Here is a 16,025-nt window from a genome sequence, read left to right on the forward strand (position 1 = left end):
AGAGAGTAAAAACTTTAGGATTTAAATATGTTCTGGCTTTTTACGTAATGTCATATAATTTACTTTGAGTGTGAAGTGCACAGTTTTTAACCGGCCATTTTTTCCCCTCATTTTTCTCCTGTAGAATAATCTTGGATGAGGCTGCTTTACATTTGTCTGACAAGTGCAACGCTGTTACAGTGAATCTGCAGAGAGGTAAGGGTGTTTTAGAAGCAATGGTAACCATATGCTAACCTTATAAATATAGCCTTCAAAATTTAAAGAAATCCACAGAAATACTAAAAACAGTCCAATAGGCTATAGGCAATAGGAGCTGGGTTAATAGTGAGCATCAAGTTAGACTTGAGTGTGTAATGTAGTATAGCAGAAAAATGTATGTGCAAGGTCATGTCACAGAACAAAGAAATAAAAGTTCTTTTCTATATGGCTCTAGAAGTTTCTCTTGGAGCATTTGGGTGGCCTATTCATGGAACCTGGTTCAATACAGAAATAAAACCCCCTCTGTCCACACAGTTCTAGTTGTCACCTACCACTCCACACTGGAACCCATATGGGGTATCATCAAACAACTAAAATCCATACTCAAAGGGGCCCCATCCTGAAAGAAATCTTTCCTGAACCCCCTCTTCTGGCCTTCAAACAGCCCCCTAGCCTCTCCAAGTTCATTATCAGAAGCAAGCTCTTCACAGACAAGGGGACACCAACTCAAAGCAGCACCAGACCCTACAAGTACACATACAAAACCTACAGACATATCTCCATTACTACAATGATCAGCATCCCCCCACAACATACCTTTCAAGATCCATGGCTTCTTTGTGTGGTATACCTCATCCAGTGCACTAAATGCCCCAATAACAATTCTTCTTCGAGTGATTGCTCACATCCATTCCAGTTAGGTGTGCGTGCCGCGCGTGCACGTTTGTCGGAAACTTTTTACCCTAGCAACTCCAGTGGGCCGGCAGGTCGCCCCCTGGAGTGGCGCCGCCATGGCGCTCGATATATACCCCTGCCGGCCCACCCACTCCTCAGTTCCTTCTTACCGCCGTGTCGGTCGTTGGAACTGTGGAGCGCGGCATAGCTGTCCTCCACGTCCCTAGCTCTCCTTGTTAACTTTCGTTATTGTTATAGTTGTTAGTTAGATCGTTAAGTGTAGTTAGTAAGTAATTAGGTGTAAATAGTGTTGTAGATAGTTGTTCGCCGGGGGCTGTAGCCCTTTCCGGCACCCGGCATCGGCTCATGCCTGGTTCGCCGGGCTTCAAGCGGTGTGCGGCCTGTAAGAAGCCTATGCCTACCAGCGACCCCCACGACGCGTGCCTGAAGTGCCTGGGGGAATCGCACAGATCGGACAAGTGCCGCATCTGCAAGGCTTTCAAGCCCAGGACAAAAAAGGAGAGAGACCAAAGACTCAGGACTCTCCTTATGGAGGCGGCACTTGACCTGGCGGCTTCGCAGGCCGTGATCTCGGCGCCGGCACCGGATCGCACTGGCACCGGGAAGACTCCCTGGCACCGACCTTCTCCGGTACCGGGTGCAGAGCCGAGATAGTCAGCGTCTGCTACTCCAGCCAGGCAGACCCGACTGGAGCGCCCGGCCTCGACATCGGCCGCGGCGCCGCCGGCACCGTCGACTCCGGGCCCGGCGGGTCCGTCGAGTCCGGTGCCGCCAAGCTCCCCCATAAGTTCTGGGGTTGAGCTATTGGTCCCATCCACGCCGGAGACCTTTGCCTCGGCATGGGACGTTATTGCCTTAACGGAGCCTACTCAGCCGCCACCCCCGGTACCTCCGGTGCGGGTCGCATCTAGAGGCAAGCCCATGATGTCGGCACCGTCTCGGGACTCGCGCTCGCGATCCCGGTCCCGACGCCATGGCAGATCAAGATCTCACCGCCGCTCGCAATCCCGGCACCGCTCCCCTTGGCGGTACCGGTCGCACTCGCGGCACCGATCGACCTCCAGACGGTCACGGTCGGACTCCAGCCGCCGATACCGGCACCGTGACTCCAGGAGCCAGTCCCGCCGTCACTCACCGCACCGGTCGACCTCCCGGCACCGAGCTGGTGGCAGGTCCCGGTCCCGGTCGACCTCCCGGCACCGCGTCAGTGGCAGGTCCCGGTCCTGATCCCGGCACCGAAGCGGCGGCCGGTACCGGTCCAGATCCCGGCACCGAGACAGAACCCGATCCTGGTCCCGATCCCGGCACCGCTATGACTCCCGGTACCGATCCCCGGCACCGAGAAGATCTTCGCTGCCGACTCGCGCAGACCCTTACCAGCCAGGGTCGGCCCCACCGTGGCCTTCTAGGCAGCCGTCGGTATCTTCGCAGACAGACAGCGGGTATGCGCTAGGCACCGACCGGCAGGCGGCGCTCTTCCAAGACCCGCAGCAACAGGACCAAGGCCCGCAGCAGTGGGGGTTTTGGACCCCATGGGCATACCATCAAGCCCAGGGCCCCCAACAGCTTCCTGCTAGGCCTGCGACAGCGGAGCACAGGGTGCCGGAAGCCTCGTTGTCTCGCCCCCCTCCCTCCCCGGATGGAGAGGAAGGGTCCAAGCAGCAAGACTCCGCTCTGGCTCCTGAGACAGAGGTGAGGGCTGAGGGGGACCCCCCATTGGACACTTTCTTGCCGGGGGTCTCCTCATCCTCCTCCCCTGATGAAGCGGTGGCTGGCACCTCCTCCAGTAGCCCCCCCCCTCTGGATCTCAGGGCGCACCAAGACCTCCTTAGGCGAGTAGCTCAGAATCTGAGCCTACAAGCCGAGGAGGTCTCTGAGATCGAGGATCCGATTGTCACCATCCTCTCGTCGGATGCTCCCACCAGGGTTGCCCTACCCTTCATTAGGACGATCCAGGCCAACGCCAACACAATCTGGCAGTCGCCGGCCTCCATCCCCCCTACGGCGAGGGGTGTCGAGAGGAAGTACATGGCCCCCTCCAAAGGCTACGAGTACCTCCATGTCCACCCGACACCGTGTTCCCTGGTGGTGCAGTCGGTGAATGACAGGGAGCGTCATGGACAGGAAGCTCCAGCCCCCAAATCCAGGGAGGCCAGGCGTATGGACCTCCTTGGACGCAAAGTCTACTCGGCTGGGGCCCTGCAGCTCAGGGTTTCGAACCAACAAGCCCTGCTCAGTAGGTACGCGTTTAACTCGTGGGTGGCAGCGGACAAATTTAAAGAGCTGCTGCCGCAAGACGCCCGCCAGGAATTTGCGGCCATCCTAGACGAGGGCAAGAAGGTTGCACGAACATCGTTGCAAGCTTCTTTGGACGCTGCAGACTCGGCTGCCAGCACCCTCGCCTCGGGGGTAACGATGCGCCGTATCTCCTGGCTGCAGGTCTCTGGCCTTCCACCGGAGCTCCAACATACCATCCAGGACCTCCCGTTCGAAGGCCAGGGCCTGTTTTCAGAAAAGACAGACCCGAGACTTAAGAGTCTCATGGACAATCGGGTCATTATGCACTCCCTAGGGATGCACACGCCGGGAACGCAACGCAGACTCTTCCGGCCACAGCAGCAACAGCAGCGCAGGCCATATCCCCAGTTCCGCCAACGGCAGGACCTCAATAGGCGCCGTGGCAGGAATGGAAGGCGTAGGCATTCGGGGAACCAAGAGGGCAGAATCAAAGCTCCTCTAAGCCCCCGCCTGGACCCAAGCCTTCATTTTGAAGGTGCGTCCGAGGGCGCAGTAACAGTTTCCCCCACGGATCCTTCCCCCCCGTTTTCCAACCGCCTTTCGTTTTTCCTTCCGGCGTGGACCCAAATGACATCGGACCGCTGGGTCTTGCGTACGGTGCAGACGGGATACCGCCTGCAGTTTACATCGTTTCCTCCTTCCCGCCCCCCTTCCTCGTCCCTCTTCAAGGACCCCTCTCACGAGCAATTCCTTTGACAGGAAGTACAGACGCTCCTCAACAAAGGAGCTATAGAGGCGGTTCCGGAAAACGAGAAAGGCAAGGGGTTTTATTCCCGCTACTTTCTGATCCCCAAGGCCAAGGGAGGCCTCAGGCCTATCCTCGACCTGCGAGAGCTCAACAAATACCTGGTGAAGTTGAAGTTCCGCATGGTATCCCTGGGGACCATTATCCCATCCCTGGATCCGGGAGACTGGTACGCCGCCCTCGACATGCAGGACGCTTATTTTCACATTGCCATTTGGCCACACCACAGACGTTTCCTTCGTTTCATGGTGGGCCCCCTTCACTACCAATTTGCAGTCCTCCCATTTGGCCTTTCTACGGCCCCGAGGGTCTTTACAAAATGCATGGCAGTCGTTGTGGCACATCTTCGGCGCAGTCGTATCCACGTGTTCCCTTACCTAGACGATTGGTTAATTCGGGGCACGTCGGAACTGCAAGTTTGCAGCCACGTCCGCGTGATCACCAGCCTGTTTGCTACCTTGGGCCTCATGATCAACATGGACAAGTCCACCCTGATCCCCACGCAGAGGGTGGAGTTCATCGGGGCCGTCTTGGACGCCACCGTCGCCAGGGCTCTTCTGCCGATGCCGAGGTTCCAGGCATTGTCGGCGATCGTTCACCGATTGCGGGCAGCCCCCTTGACATCAGTACGGACATGTCTAACCCTGTTAGGCCACATGGCAGCATGAACGTTTGTGACCGGTTATGCTCGGCTCCGCATGAGGCCCCTCCAGTTGTGGCTCATCGAACATTACCGGCCGGCAAGGCAGCCGCTAGACATGCTGATCACAATCCCCCAGGGGGTGTTAGATTCTCTCGACTGGTGGCTAGACCAGTCAGTAGTGTGTGCGGGGCTCCCTTTCCACCCGCCTCAGCCCTCGGTGTCCCTGACAACGGATGCCTCAGATCTTGGCTGGGGGGCCCACCTGGGAACCCTGAGAACGCAGGGCCTGTGGTCCCCGCAGGACGTGAGGTTGCACATCAACATGCAGGAGTTGAGAGCGGTCCGCCTTGCTTGTCAAACGTTCTGTCACCAGCTTCAAGGTCGTTCTGTCGCGGTGTTTACCGACAACACGACGACCATGTACTATATCAACAAGCAGGGCGGCACCAGATCCTCTCCCCTATGTCACGAGGCGATGCAACTCTGGGACTTTTGTGTAGCCCACTCCATTCACCTCATGGCTTCCTTCCTCCCCGGAGTACGGAACACGCTGGCGGATCGCCTGAGCAGATCCTTCCTATCGCACGAGTGGTCCCTTCACCCGGACGTCGCCCTCTCCATCTTCCAGAGGTGGGGTTATCCCCGGGTGGACCTCTTCGCGTCCAGGGGGAACAAGAAGTGCCAGGCGTTCTGCTCCTTTCAGGGCAGGGAGCCCGGGTCTATAGCGGATGCCTTCCTTATTCTGTGGACGACCCACTTGTACTACGCGTTTCCCCCTTTCCCTCTGGTCCACAGGGTCCTTCTGAAGGTGCGCAGGGACAGGGCTCGCGTGATCATGGTAGCCCCGGCGTGGCCCAGGCAACATTGGTACCCCATGCTGCTGGACCTGGCCATAGCCAACCCAGTCCCCCTGCCCCTTCACCCGGACCTGATTACTCAGGAGAACGGGACTCTCTGTCACCCGGACCTGCAGTCGCTGCACCTAGCAGCGTGGTTCCTGCGTGGCTGACCGGTTCTGAACTGCGCTGCTCCACACCGGTACGGGAGGTGCTTTTGGGCAGCAGGAAGCCTTCCACGAGAGCAACATACTCGGCCAAGTGGAAGCGTTTCTCCTGTTGGTGCGTGGAGAAAGGTCTCCGCCCTATGGAAGTTTCGGTGGCCATTATCTTAGACTATGTTTGGTCCCTCAAACAACAGGGTCTAGCGATATCGTCGTTGCGGGTCCACCTGGCAGCTATCTCCACCTTTCACCCGGGTGGGGATGGCCGCTCCGTTTTTTCTCACCCGACGGTGTCTAGATTCCTTAAGGGGCTGGAACGTTTATACCCTAACGTCCGACTCCCTGCTCCAACATGGGATCTTAACCTGGTGTTGTCTCGGCTCATGGGGCCCCCTTCGAGCCGTTAGCTACTTGCTCCCTACTTTATCTCTCTTGGAAGACTGCCTTTTTAGTAGCTATCACCTCAGCTAGGCGGGTGTCGGAACTCCGGGCTCTTGTGGTAGACCCCCCGTATACAGTCTTCCACAAAGATAAGGTACAGCTGAGGCCACACCTTGCCTTTCTCCCCAAGATAGTCTCGACCTTCCACATCAACCAAGAGATATTCCTCCTGGTTTTTTTCCCGAAACCTCACTCTTCCGGCAGGGAGCAGCAGCTCCACTCGCTTGATGTCCGTAGGGCTCTCGCGTTCTATGTGGAGAGGACCAAACCGTTCCGCAAATCCCCCCAACTTTTCGTGGCAGTAGCGGACCGCATGAAGGGGCTTCCTATCTCCTCACAGAGGTTATCCTCATGGGTTACTTCCTGTATCAGGACCTGCTATGAGCTGGCCCATGTTCCTACGGGCCGTGTGACTGCGCACTCTACCAGGGCGCAGGCGTCGTCGCTGGCTTTCCTCGCCCGTGTGCCCATCCAGGAAATCTGTCGGGCAGCGACCTGGTCATCGGTCCACACCTTTGCTTCCCACTACGCCCTGGTCCAGCAGTCTAGAGAGAATGCGGCCTTCGGATCTGCAGTGCTCCATGCCGCGACTTCTCGCTCCGACCCCACCGCCTAGGTATGGCTTGGGATTCACCTAACTGGAATGGATGTGAGCAATCACTCGAAGAAGAAAAGACGGTTACTCACCTTTGTAACTGTTGTTCTTCGAGATGTGTTGCTCACATCCATTCCACACCCGCCCTCCTTCCCCACTGTCGGAGTAGCCGGCAAGAAGGAACTGAGGAGCGGGTGGGCCGGCAGGGGTATATATCGAGCGCCATGGCGGCGCCACTCCAGGGGGCGACCTGCCGGCCCACTGGAGTTGCTAGGGTAAAAAGTTTCCGACGAACGTGCACGCGCGGCGCGCACACCTAACTGGAATGGATGTGAGCAACACATCTCGAAGAACAACAGTTACAAAGGTGAGTAACCGTCTTTTATGTGGATGAAATTAGACAATCACTACAATCTCAAATGAACTTTCACAGGAAAATGATAAAAGACAGAAATACCCTATCACCTGTGGGTGAATTTTTTTCTCAAAGAGATCACTTTCTATCTGACCTATCAGTCCTCATCCTGCACAACATAGTCAAAAGTCAAGCCTGGCAGCTTAAATACATAACTTTGCTAGACACTAAAAGTCATAGTCTTAATCAAGACACTGGATTTATGGCTTATTACAGCAATCTATAACCCACTAAGCCCCTTTTTGTCTAATGACTATACGAGTATTAACTGCCCACTGCACCTTGAATGGTCTCTTACAATATATGCTAGCTACTTCTGCTAAATTATCTGTTCAATCTTGCATTTAGCTGTGACACTCTTAGTACCTTTCCCTGGCTGAAAGAAGAGCTCTGTGTAACTTGAAAGCTTGTCTCTCTCTCCAACTGAACTTGGTTCAATAAAAGATATTACCCCACCACCACCTCAAATATCCTAAGACCACCATAGCTACAACACTATGTACATCTAAGTAGAAATGTGAAACTCTCTGTTAAAGTAAGGCAATGTAGTGGAAGATACACGTGTGCATGAACATGCGTATGTATACATCAGTGTTAGATTCCTAAAAAAAGAAGTGCCAGAATTCCCCAGACCCAGCTTCCCAGTCCAGAAAGATAGATGGCAGCTGAGTAACCTGTGCAGAACAAGGGGGACACCCTCTTGTCCCTTCACACCTGGCTTCCTGCTCCTGAAGGAGAGATGGTGACTTGCTAACATGGACGTCCCTGTTAACTGTGATACCGTTTCTCCTTTCAGAGCAGGCCCAGAAGCAGAAGAGGGGTGAGCAGATGGTGTCCTTGCCTTCTTCACCTCTTCCACTTTGGGCCATTCTGGAAGGAGATGTGGCAGCTCAGTAGCCTGGGCCACCCAAGTTACTGAGCCACTATCTCTCCTTCTGGAGCAGGAATCTACGTCAGAAGTATTCTTATTTTTCTCTATTTGTTGCTTTTTTTCTGTCCTCCTATCCCCCAATATTAATGCTGATATTTACCCAGAAAACTGAAGTTAAAATTTTCCCCTGATTTTTCACCCATTTTTTTTGAAATTTTGTAATAAACATCATTAAATTCACAGGAGATTTTAAACAAAATAAAAAGCAGAAATGAAGAGCCTTGCTTGTGGGTTAAGGTTTTTAAAGGGCTGTTTCTGAGGAAGTGGTTAGGCCATTAGCCTAGAACTGATAAGCCAGTTCAGCTCCATCAGCTCACTGTTTTATGCTGCCTGTTGGCACCCTACTCCATAACGCACGGGCAGGGGCCAGGATTGGGCAGGGTGTGCAGTACTCTACTTGATTTTTAGCTGGCAAAGTAATTCTTGTTTTGGCCCCATCTGGCCAAGAACTGGGGAAATGGAAAGGTAGCTTAAAACCACCATTCTCCTCTTCTCTCTGTTGCACCAAGTTTAAACTAGAAACAGCTGAGGATTGAGCCTAGAGAGCTCCTCTGATCTAAGGCAACGCAGGAGTGTAAAATGTGTTGACAAGACCAAAATCAACAAAATTTAGTTCATTGTGCTTCTTAACAGAGATTAATAATGGGTGATTTAAAAAAAACAACAGAATTTAAGATGACATTTGATGTTGAGCAGTGTTTAAAATAGTTATTTTAACTTTTCAGATTATATTCGTGTTATGGATATGGGACTCTTGGAACTGACTATAACAGCAGTAAAACCTGGTTCTGATGGGGAGAGAGTAAGTACTTAAAATAAAAAGAATAAAATAATAATGTTAAAGCTAAATGATAAAAATACATCTTTTGCATTTTGATTTTAAAACGTTTTGAAAAGCTTAAATCTCATTTAGGATCAAATCCTACTTAACAGTTTAAAAACATCCCTTCTCTCATCATCAGATTGTGAGATTTCAGGTTCCGAAGTAATTTATAAATTATTGCTCTGTTTCTAATGCTTTTATATTGAACGATCAGACACCTAAGTAATCTAGTTAACAATAAATCTGTGTACACTATTCATATGGAACATTAAATTGATCTTGGATAAATTTCTGTCATTATCTGTTATTGCTTCCTAGATTAAGCCACGCTTTGAGCTACATAGTTCCAGTGATGTAATCCATATCCGAACATGCTCAGACTCTTGTGCTGCGCTAATGAATCTTATACAGTATATTGCGAGTTATGGCGATTTGTATCCGCCTAGCAAGACAGAGATTAAAGCTGGGGTCGTCAAGCAGAAAACCAAGGTATGAAATGGCAAAGTAATACTTACTCACATAACACTACCACCATCACATTTCCTAATCTGACACATTAGCTGTGCTTTCCACAATAATAATTATAGTAATAATAATTAATATATACTTTTTATAGGTTTTTCCCCACAAATACTTAACTTATTGTGTGGGCTTAATGTTGCTGAAGCAGTTCTCACAGTAATTGCTTTTGGCAATAATTTTTCCTTTCCTCTTGGCACTCATAACATTTAAGCTCAACAGTACAAAATCTTTTAAATACCATCCTGATATACTTAATTCTCATTTTGAAGACAAGATTCTAGGACATAGCCATATGTGGACAGACATATATATTTCAAACACTGCGACAATTAGGCATTTCTCTAATACAGTGTGTATTCACACTCAACAATGATGTTACGGACCTTCAAAACATTTACTAAAACCTTTTTGCCTGGCTAATCTAGAGTATAGTCCCAGTTTAATGTTTATTTTAAAATGCAATTATCTTCCACACTGTGGTTTTACACTGGAATACCAAACCATGAAAGCAAAAATCATATTCATAAATACTTGTTAAGCACAGTGCTTCAGTTTTTTTATAATTGTAACTTTATATAGTTCTTCTGTTTGTAGGCATATGCCTCTAGCCAACCATCTTCTCAAGGACTAGTCCTTGCTGAAGCGGAACAACAGATTTTACGGGATTTGATGAGTGATGCTATGGAGGAAATTGAGACCCATCAAGCTGCTTCCCCCATTAGGCCACAATCTAACGGTAGAAGAAGCCTTGAATCACATTTAACACTTCAAAATTTTATATCAGATTTCAGTCTTAATGCCAATATTGCAGAAGTAGCAACTTAAGGTTAAATTCAGACATATGTAATGGAGTAAGAGCAGGTAGTTAGAACAGTAGGCAACAACTTTAACTCTTTGGGACTTAGTGCATTAGGGGGCTGGGCAGACATAAAGGGATATGAGATACTACATCAAGTAGGAAACCCGGAACTCATTCACAGCAGTTGAGTCAGTACAGGAGGATGGGCGTAGTAGTCTACAGTATCAAAGGAAGAATTTAGATTCAAGAGAGTCATCTAGGGAGAAACCTTTAGGAGAAAAAACAAGGTAATTGATTATGTAAGAGGACTGTGATTTTTTTTTCTTTTATTTTTTTCATGGTAAGAACTAAATATCAATTTGAGATTGGTTAAGAATATTGTATTGTAAGATATGATGGGAAAGATAAGAGGCTAAGATGAGAGGCTGTGTTCTCAAGTCTGTTGCTAAGGAATGGAAGATTAGACATTGATTGCTGTCATGTCAAGAGTTATTTGATTATGTAGTAAAGACAGTTTCTATGGGTTCTTTAACCAAGGTGAACTAAAATAATAAAATTAATACAGTTTTTGCTGATGATCAGTGCTGTGATTGTTTTGAGTCTTAATAGTAAATTAATTTTAGAAAGATGGGTTTGTTTTATGTTAGGAATATATTAGCCATATAATATGCTTATTTTATTTCCGATTCTTTTAATACTTAATTTTCGAATTATTCTAAATATCACAATTTCAGTCACTGAATCTTGTGTGTATCTTACAAAGATATTTCCATTGAAATTACTTTTTTTATATCAGGAATCTTGGATGAAAAATCTCAAACCCAGGAACCAGCTTGCTCAGATCTCTTCCTGTTTCCAGATGAAAGTGGGAACATCTCACAAGAACCAAGTCCCACATACACTTCATTTACTCACCACCTGATTAAAGAGGCGATGGGAGACATACCGACTGAAAATGATGACTTCTGCATTCTTTTTGCACCCAAAGCTGTTGTTTCTGTAAGAAGTTTGTAAAATTAAGAAATCTAGATATAAGATAGATTGAAGAAAATACATTTGAGACCTGTCCCTTTAGATTTTGTAACTGTCTGCCAACTGTCTGGGTGGTCAACAGGGGTACGGAAAGGAGAATATTCCTTATATTTTGTTGTTATTGAAATGTTGCCATTTTGGAGGAAGTCCCACCATTCATATAAAAGATATGTAGCAATTTTTTAGAATAAACCTGAGAATTCATGTCATGCATTGTTCTTCCCAGGAATGACAACAAATATACTAGAATATATATAAATAGTATTTAGTCCTCTTCTATTATGATTGTCACCTAGTAGCAAATTTGCATTTTTCCTGTGTTGGCATTTCAACAAATCTTTAATTATAACATGTAGTGTAGTTAAAAAGGCTTATAGGAAAAGTACAGTATTACCAAGATATTTTGTCCTTGCAAGCATTTGTCTTGTATCCATTCATCAGAAAATCCAAGTTTTAATTTTAAAAGAATGCCAACCTTTTTCCATTGCTGTTATAGACCCTATTACCAAACTTTGCACAAAAGTTTCTGTGGGTAAACAGCAACAGCAGCAGCAAAAACATCAGTTCTTAACTCCCAGTGTCTGTCTCACCACTGCACAAAAAATTATGAGACAAAGCACTGACACTTAAAAATAGGTCTTCTCTTCCCTCATAGTATCACCACTAAACTATTACTGATAGATTCCCTTTATCTAGGCAGACCAGAGTCAACTCTCGGTTTTTGATATTGAGCCCCACATTCACTTGGCTAACCCTCAGAAGTCCCATCTCCAGCAGTACTAGCATAATAGTAGCACTTCTTTATGTTTTAAGACTTAATTTTTCAGTTTGGATGAAGAGTCGCATTTTATTTCCTTTCAATTTCCAGTTAACCTGATATCTCCTATGAGAGAGAGAGTAATCTTACTGGGGCCAACTTTCAAGAGAGAGCTGTTCTGAGTCTTAAGGCCGTGCAATCTTAGAATTTATAGAAATGTAGGACTAGAAGGGATTTCAGGAGATCATCTAGCCACCCCTCACCCCCTCTGTGCTGAGGCAAGATTAAGTATACCTAGACCATCCCTGATTGGTGTTTTGTTTAATCTGTTTTTAAAATCCCCCAAATACATGGATTCCACAGCTTCTCTATATAACCTGTTACTACCAAAACAAGAACAGTTATTGGGGCTGTATTCCATATTTTTCATAGTATAGAAGCAAAGAGGACACTGATCTGTGTTTATCTTGAAGAAATTAAACAACTGAATGAAGAAATTAAGAATTGCACTCACTTTCCTGTGTAACTTTTTTAGGAGAAAGAGGAGGAGCCAGTAGTGAAAATAATGGTTGATGATGCAATTCTGATAAAAGACAATCATTTCAGCCTGCCTGTAAAAAAGGCAGATACGAGCAAAGCCCCGCTACATTTTCCTATTCCTTTGGTTCGCTATGTTGTGAAGGAAATCTCTCTTATTTGGCACCTTTATGGAGGAAAGGATTTTGGGACTGCACCTACTACTTCTCCAGCTAAAAGTTTTATGTAAGTGCTTTAGGTAACTAAGTATTTCTTTTTCAGATCCACACATGCTGCATTTGATTTCAAAACGAAGAGTTAAATGAACTTAACGTACTTTCTTTTTATAATGACTATCCTGTTCAATTTAATTCTGGAATGTATTTCTCCCACCCCTTGATCTGAATGAGTTCAAATTTGTTGACCTACAGGGTACTTTGAAAGTCAAATGTATTCTTCCAAGCTTTCTCTGCGGGGAGTGGGTTTAATTGGGGATGAGTGTGTTGAAGGTGGTTGTGGAGAATGGTATCTGTTTTGCGGATTTAAGCAGGTTGGAAGAGAATTAATATTATTTTGGATAACAATAGGAGTTATTTTATTAATGGTAATTCAGTGGAAACAGTGTATACGTTTTATAATATTTTACAGTGCCTAAAGCTCTGCATGACTATTACAGTGAAAATGAGACATATTTTTAGTTTACATTAATGTTGCAATTTTTCAGTGTTAATTTTCTCTTTTTGACTATGAAAATATTTAGTAAAACCCAGTAAAATATGCATGCTTGTGTGGTTAGAGATGGTATGGGCTTACTTTCAATTTAAACTCAGAAAAAATATTCCTTTTCTCCCACTTTTAGTAGTCCTCATAGTTCTCCTTCTCTCACACCAACAAGACATGGACGTAGTATGACATGTGGGGGAAGAGGAAGGAACCCAGACTTCTTAATGGAAATACAGTTAAGCAAGGTGAGATAGTAACAGAAAAATCTGCAGACACAAGGGCATATATAATACATATTCTAAAGACTTTATAAACCCTAATGATGAGTTATTGACTCCATGAAGCTAGAAGGCTTACTAGTAAAAATGAGCATTAATCTTACTTAGATGCAGAAGTCCATTAACACAGTTATGCTGAGTGATAGACTTAGAATTTCTTTACCAAATGAGTTTACGGGGCTGCATGGTTGGCATAGTGCAACTTTCTTTGTTTGGCAACCATATTTGAAATGAGGAAGGCTGAACAGTTATTAAAATATTTGCTTTTAGTTCTTAAAGTATTTTTATTTTGACAGAATCCTTTTTTTCCCACCACTTTTGCTATCTTTATCATAATATAACTTTCCTTTCAGTTTACTCCAAATTGAAATTGATATTATGAAGACATTGTTGTAGACATTTCCGTTGGAATTAGCTCTGAGATGCCTGGGGTTTCTCCGTAACTTGATATTCGGTAATATTTGCCCACCTCACGGCATCATTAACACCATTTGCCACAACAATCTATTACTGCTATAACCAAATTATGCTAAGTTACATTTAATTTAATTATTTTTAATGATATACTCAGCTTTAGTATGGAACTTAGAAAGGTGAATGTGAGACTATTAAAAATATCATTAACAAACAGCTACTGGTTAAGTAAATTTAAAGTAAATGGATGGATATTTTTTAAACTAGCCAGAACCATTTTTCATTTTCTCACTCTTACAATGTTTTGGAAAGCCTCTTGAGCATGAAAGCTCTTAAGTAAAGCCAAATTACTTCTATCCTTCAAATTCCTTGTACATTTTGTATTGCTTAAAGTAATTCAGCCCATTAACTGTTAATGTGCAGCAAAACGTGTGATGGTTTTCTATTTTATCCTTTTCTAGGGACCCGTTGCCATGGTAAAAAGAGGAAAAAAGAAAAGTTAAAGATTCCACTTGAATATTTCAGTGATTCTGTCAAAGTGTAATGGCTCCTTCTAGATTGTTGTGGATGCTTTACATATTAATCCTAACAGTATATTAAGGCTTTCCTCTCTCTTTAGTGCAGTGTAAAGACATAAATCAATTGCCATGCTGATGCAAAGATATTCATCTGAAAATAGTGGGGTCATAGTGTGAAAAATATAAGGATTCTGAACAGTGCTCAAATGTCAGATGACCTGACTTAGAAGTTGATGATTTGCTGATATCTGCATTGCCAACACTCACAATATTATTGCGAATGTCATGGATTGGGGTCATTTTTAATATTCTCACAGTCATGCTCTATCTGCAGGCAACCTCAGGAATTTGGCCTCAGCTGCCTGCAGTCTCCTTGCTGGTCACCAGAGGTCACTGTTCCATTTGCTGTGCTTGCAGTCCTATTCTACACTAAATAGTAGAGAGGGGAGGTTGCTGAGTGTGCAAGGGGAGAAGGAGGCGGATGACTTGAGGGTTAATGAAGCATAGGAGTGGAGGAGAGGAATAAATGGGGGTTGCTGGAGAGAAGCACTTGTGGAGGGCAGGCTGCCAGCAGGCAAGGGAGAAACAGGATTAGTGAAGTGTTGCGGGGGGATAATGGTTGGAGTCATGGAGGGATTGGGTGTATGTAGAGACAAGGAAGTAAGAGAAGATAAAGTTGCCGGATGAGGTTGACTGGATCAGAAACATGAGTTTCCTGGGATGGGGCAGAAGCAGAACGTCACTGGAGACCACATGGGGAACAGTCGGTCAGTGAGGGAAATGCCACCCTAGGACTGAGAGGAAAATAATAGTCTGGCAGGATGAATAGATGGAAAACACCTCTTCTCTCTCCCTCTCTTTTTGTGTTTGTATTTTCCATTTGCTTCAGATTGAATCTTCATCCTAAAATATGAATATGCAAACAAAGCAGGGTTAGGAGGCTTTTCTGTTGAGTGCAAATATCAGACCCCAAGCCCCCACCATTTATTTATTTATTTTAAAATTTCATGATTTTAAAGCCTGACCCATGATTTTTAAAGTCCAAGATTTATCAGTACTGTTATATTGTAAAGGCTTGTATGCATTGAACCTTAATATCCCTTTTTGCCTTTCTGTTCAAAGGTGAAATTCCAGCATGAGGTATACCCTCCAGGAGGGCCGGAATGTGAATGCAGTCTGTTGGAGCAGCCAGTGTCCCGGCAGGTTTTTATTGTTCAAGACCTTGAGATCAGAGATCGCTTGGCTACATCACAGATGAATAAATTTCTCTATCTTTACTGTAGTAAGGAGATGCCCAGAAAAGCACATTCTAATATGGTAAGGTTATGAAACTTATTCATAGAGAATTATAGTATCCATACCTTTTAATTGTGAGAATGGTGTGGGTTCTTTGGTATTGCAGAAGAGCAAGTATGAGATAATGGAATGTTGTAATAGCATAAGCTTTATGTCAATGTAGGCTATTTTCTTAATTTCTTATGAGTAGAGTTTGGTATAAAAGGTCATCTCATATAATAATCTATTTTTCAAGGTTATAGCAATTTTAAAATAGATCTAGCGCACACAGGCTTACTTAACCTGCACTGTATCTTCAGTTTTGAGTATGCATCACCTTGTGTGTGTACACTTTGAATTTCAGCTGCATATGGAGGTGTCATAAACAGATAGCTAAGGGTTAATG

General features: G+C 45.8%; 1 protein-coding gene across 4 annotated transcripts in view; it reads left to right on the forward strand.

Moving 5' to 3' along the window:
* The window catches only part of ATG2B (autophagy related 2B), a 100,451-nt gene that overhangs the window by 56,018 nt on the left and 28,408 nt on the right, over positions 1-16,025 (forward strand). For all 4 annotated transcript variants that reach the window (XM_030558801.1, XM_030558803.1, XM_030558802.1 and 1 more), the window contains 8 exons: positions 125-195; positions 8,688-8,764; positions 9,104-9,274; positions 9,902-10,043; positions 10,903-11,105; positions 12,431-12,657; positions 13,271-13,379; positions 15,467-15,661. In XM_030558801.1, the coding sequence (XP_030414661.1) occupies positions 125-195; positions 8,688-8,764; positions 9,104-9,274; positions 9,902-10,043; positions 10,903-11,105; positions 12,431-12,657; positions 13,271-13,379; positions 15,467-15,661 (1,195 nt within the window). The remainder of the gene's footprint in view (positions 1-124; positions 196-8,687; positions 8,765-9,103; positions 9,275-9,901; positions 10,044-10,902; positions 11,106-12,430; positions 12,658-13,270; positions 13,380-15,466; positions 15,662-16,025) is intronic.

The sequence above is a fragment of the Gopherus evgoodei genome, chromosome 4, assembly GCF_007399415.2.
Source record: "Gopherus evgoodei ecotype Sinaloan lineage chromosome 4, rGopEvg1_v1.p, whole genome shotgun sequence".
Lineage (NCBI taxonomy): Eukaryota > Metazoa > Chordata > Testudines > Testudinidae > Gopherus > Gopherus evgoodei.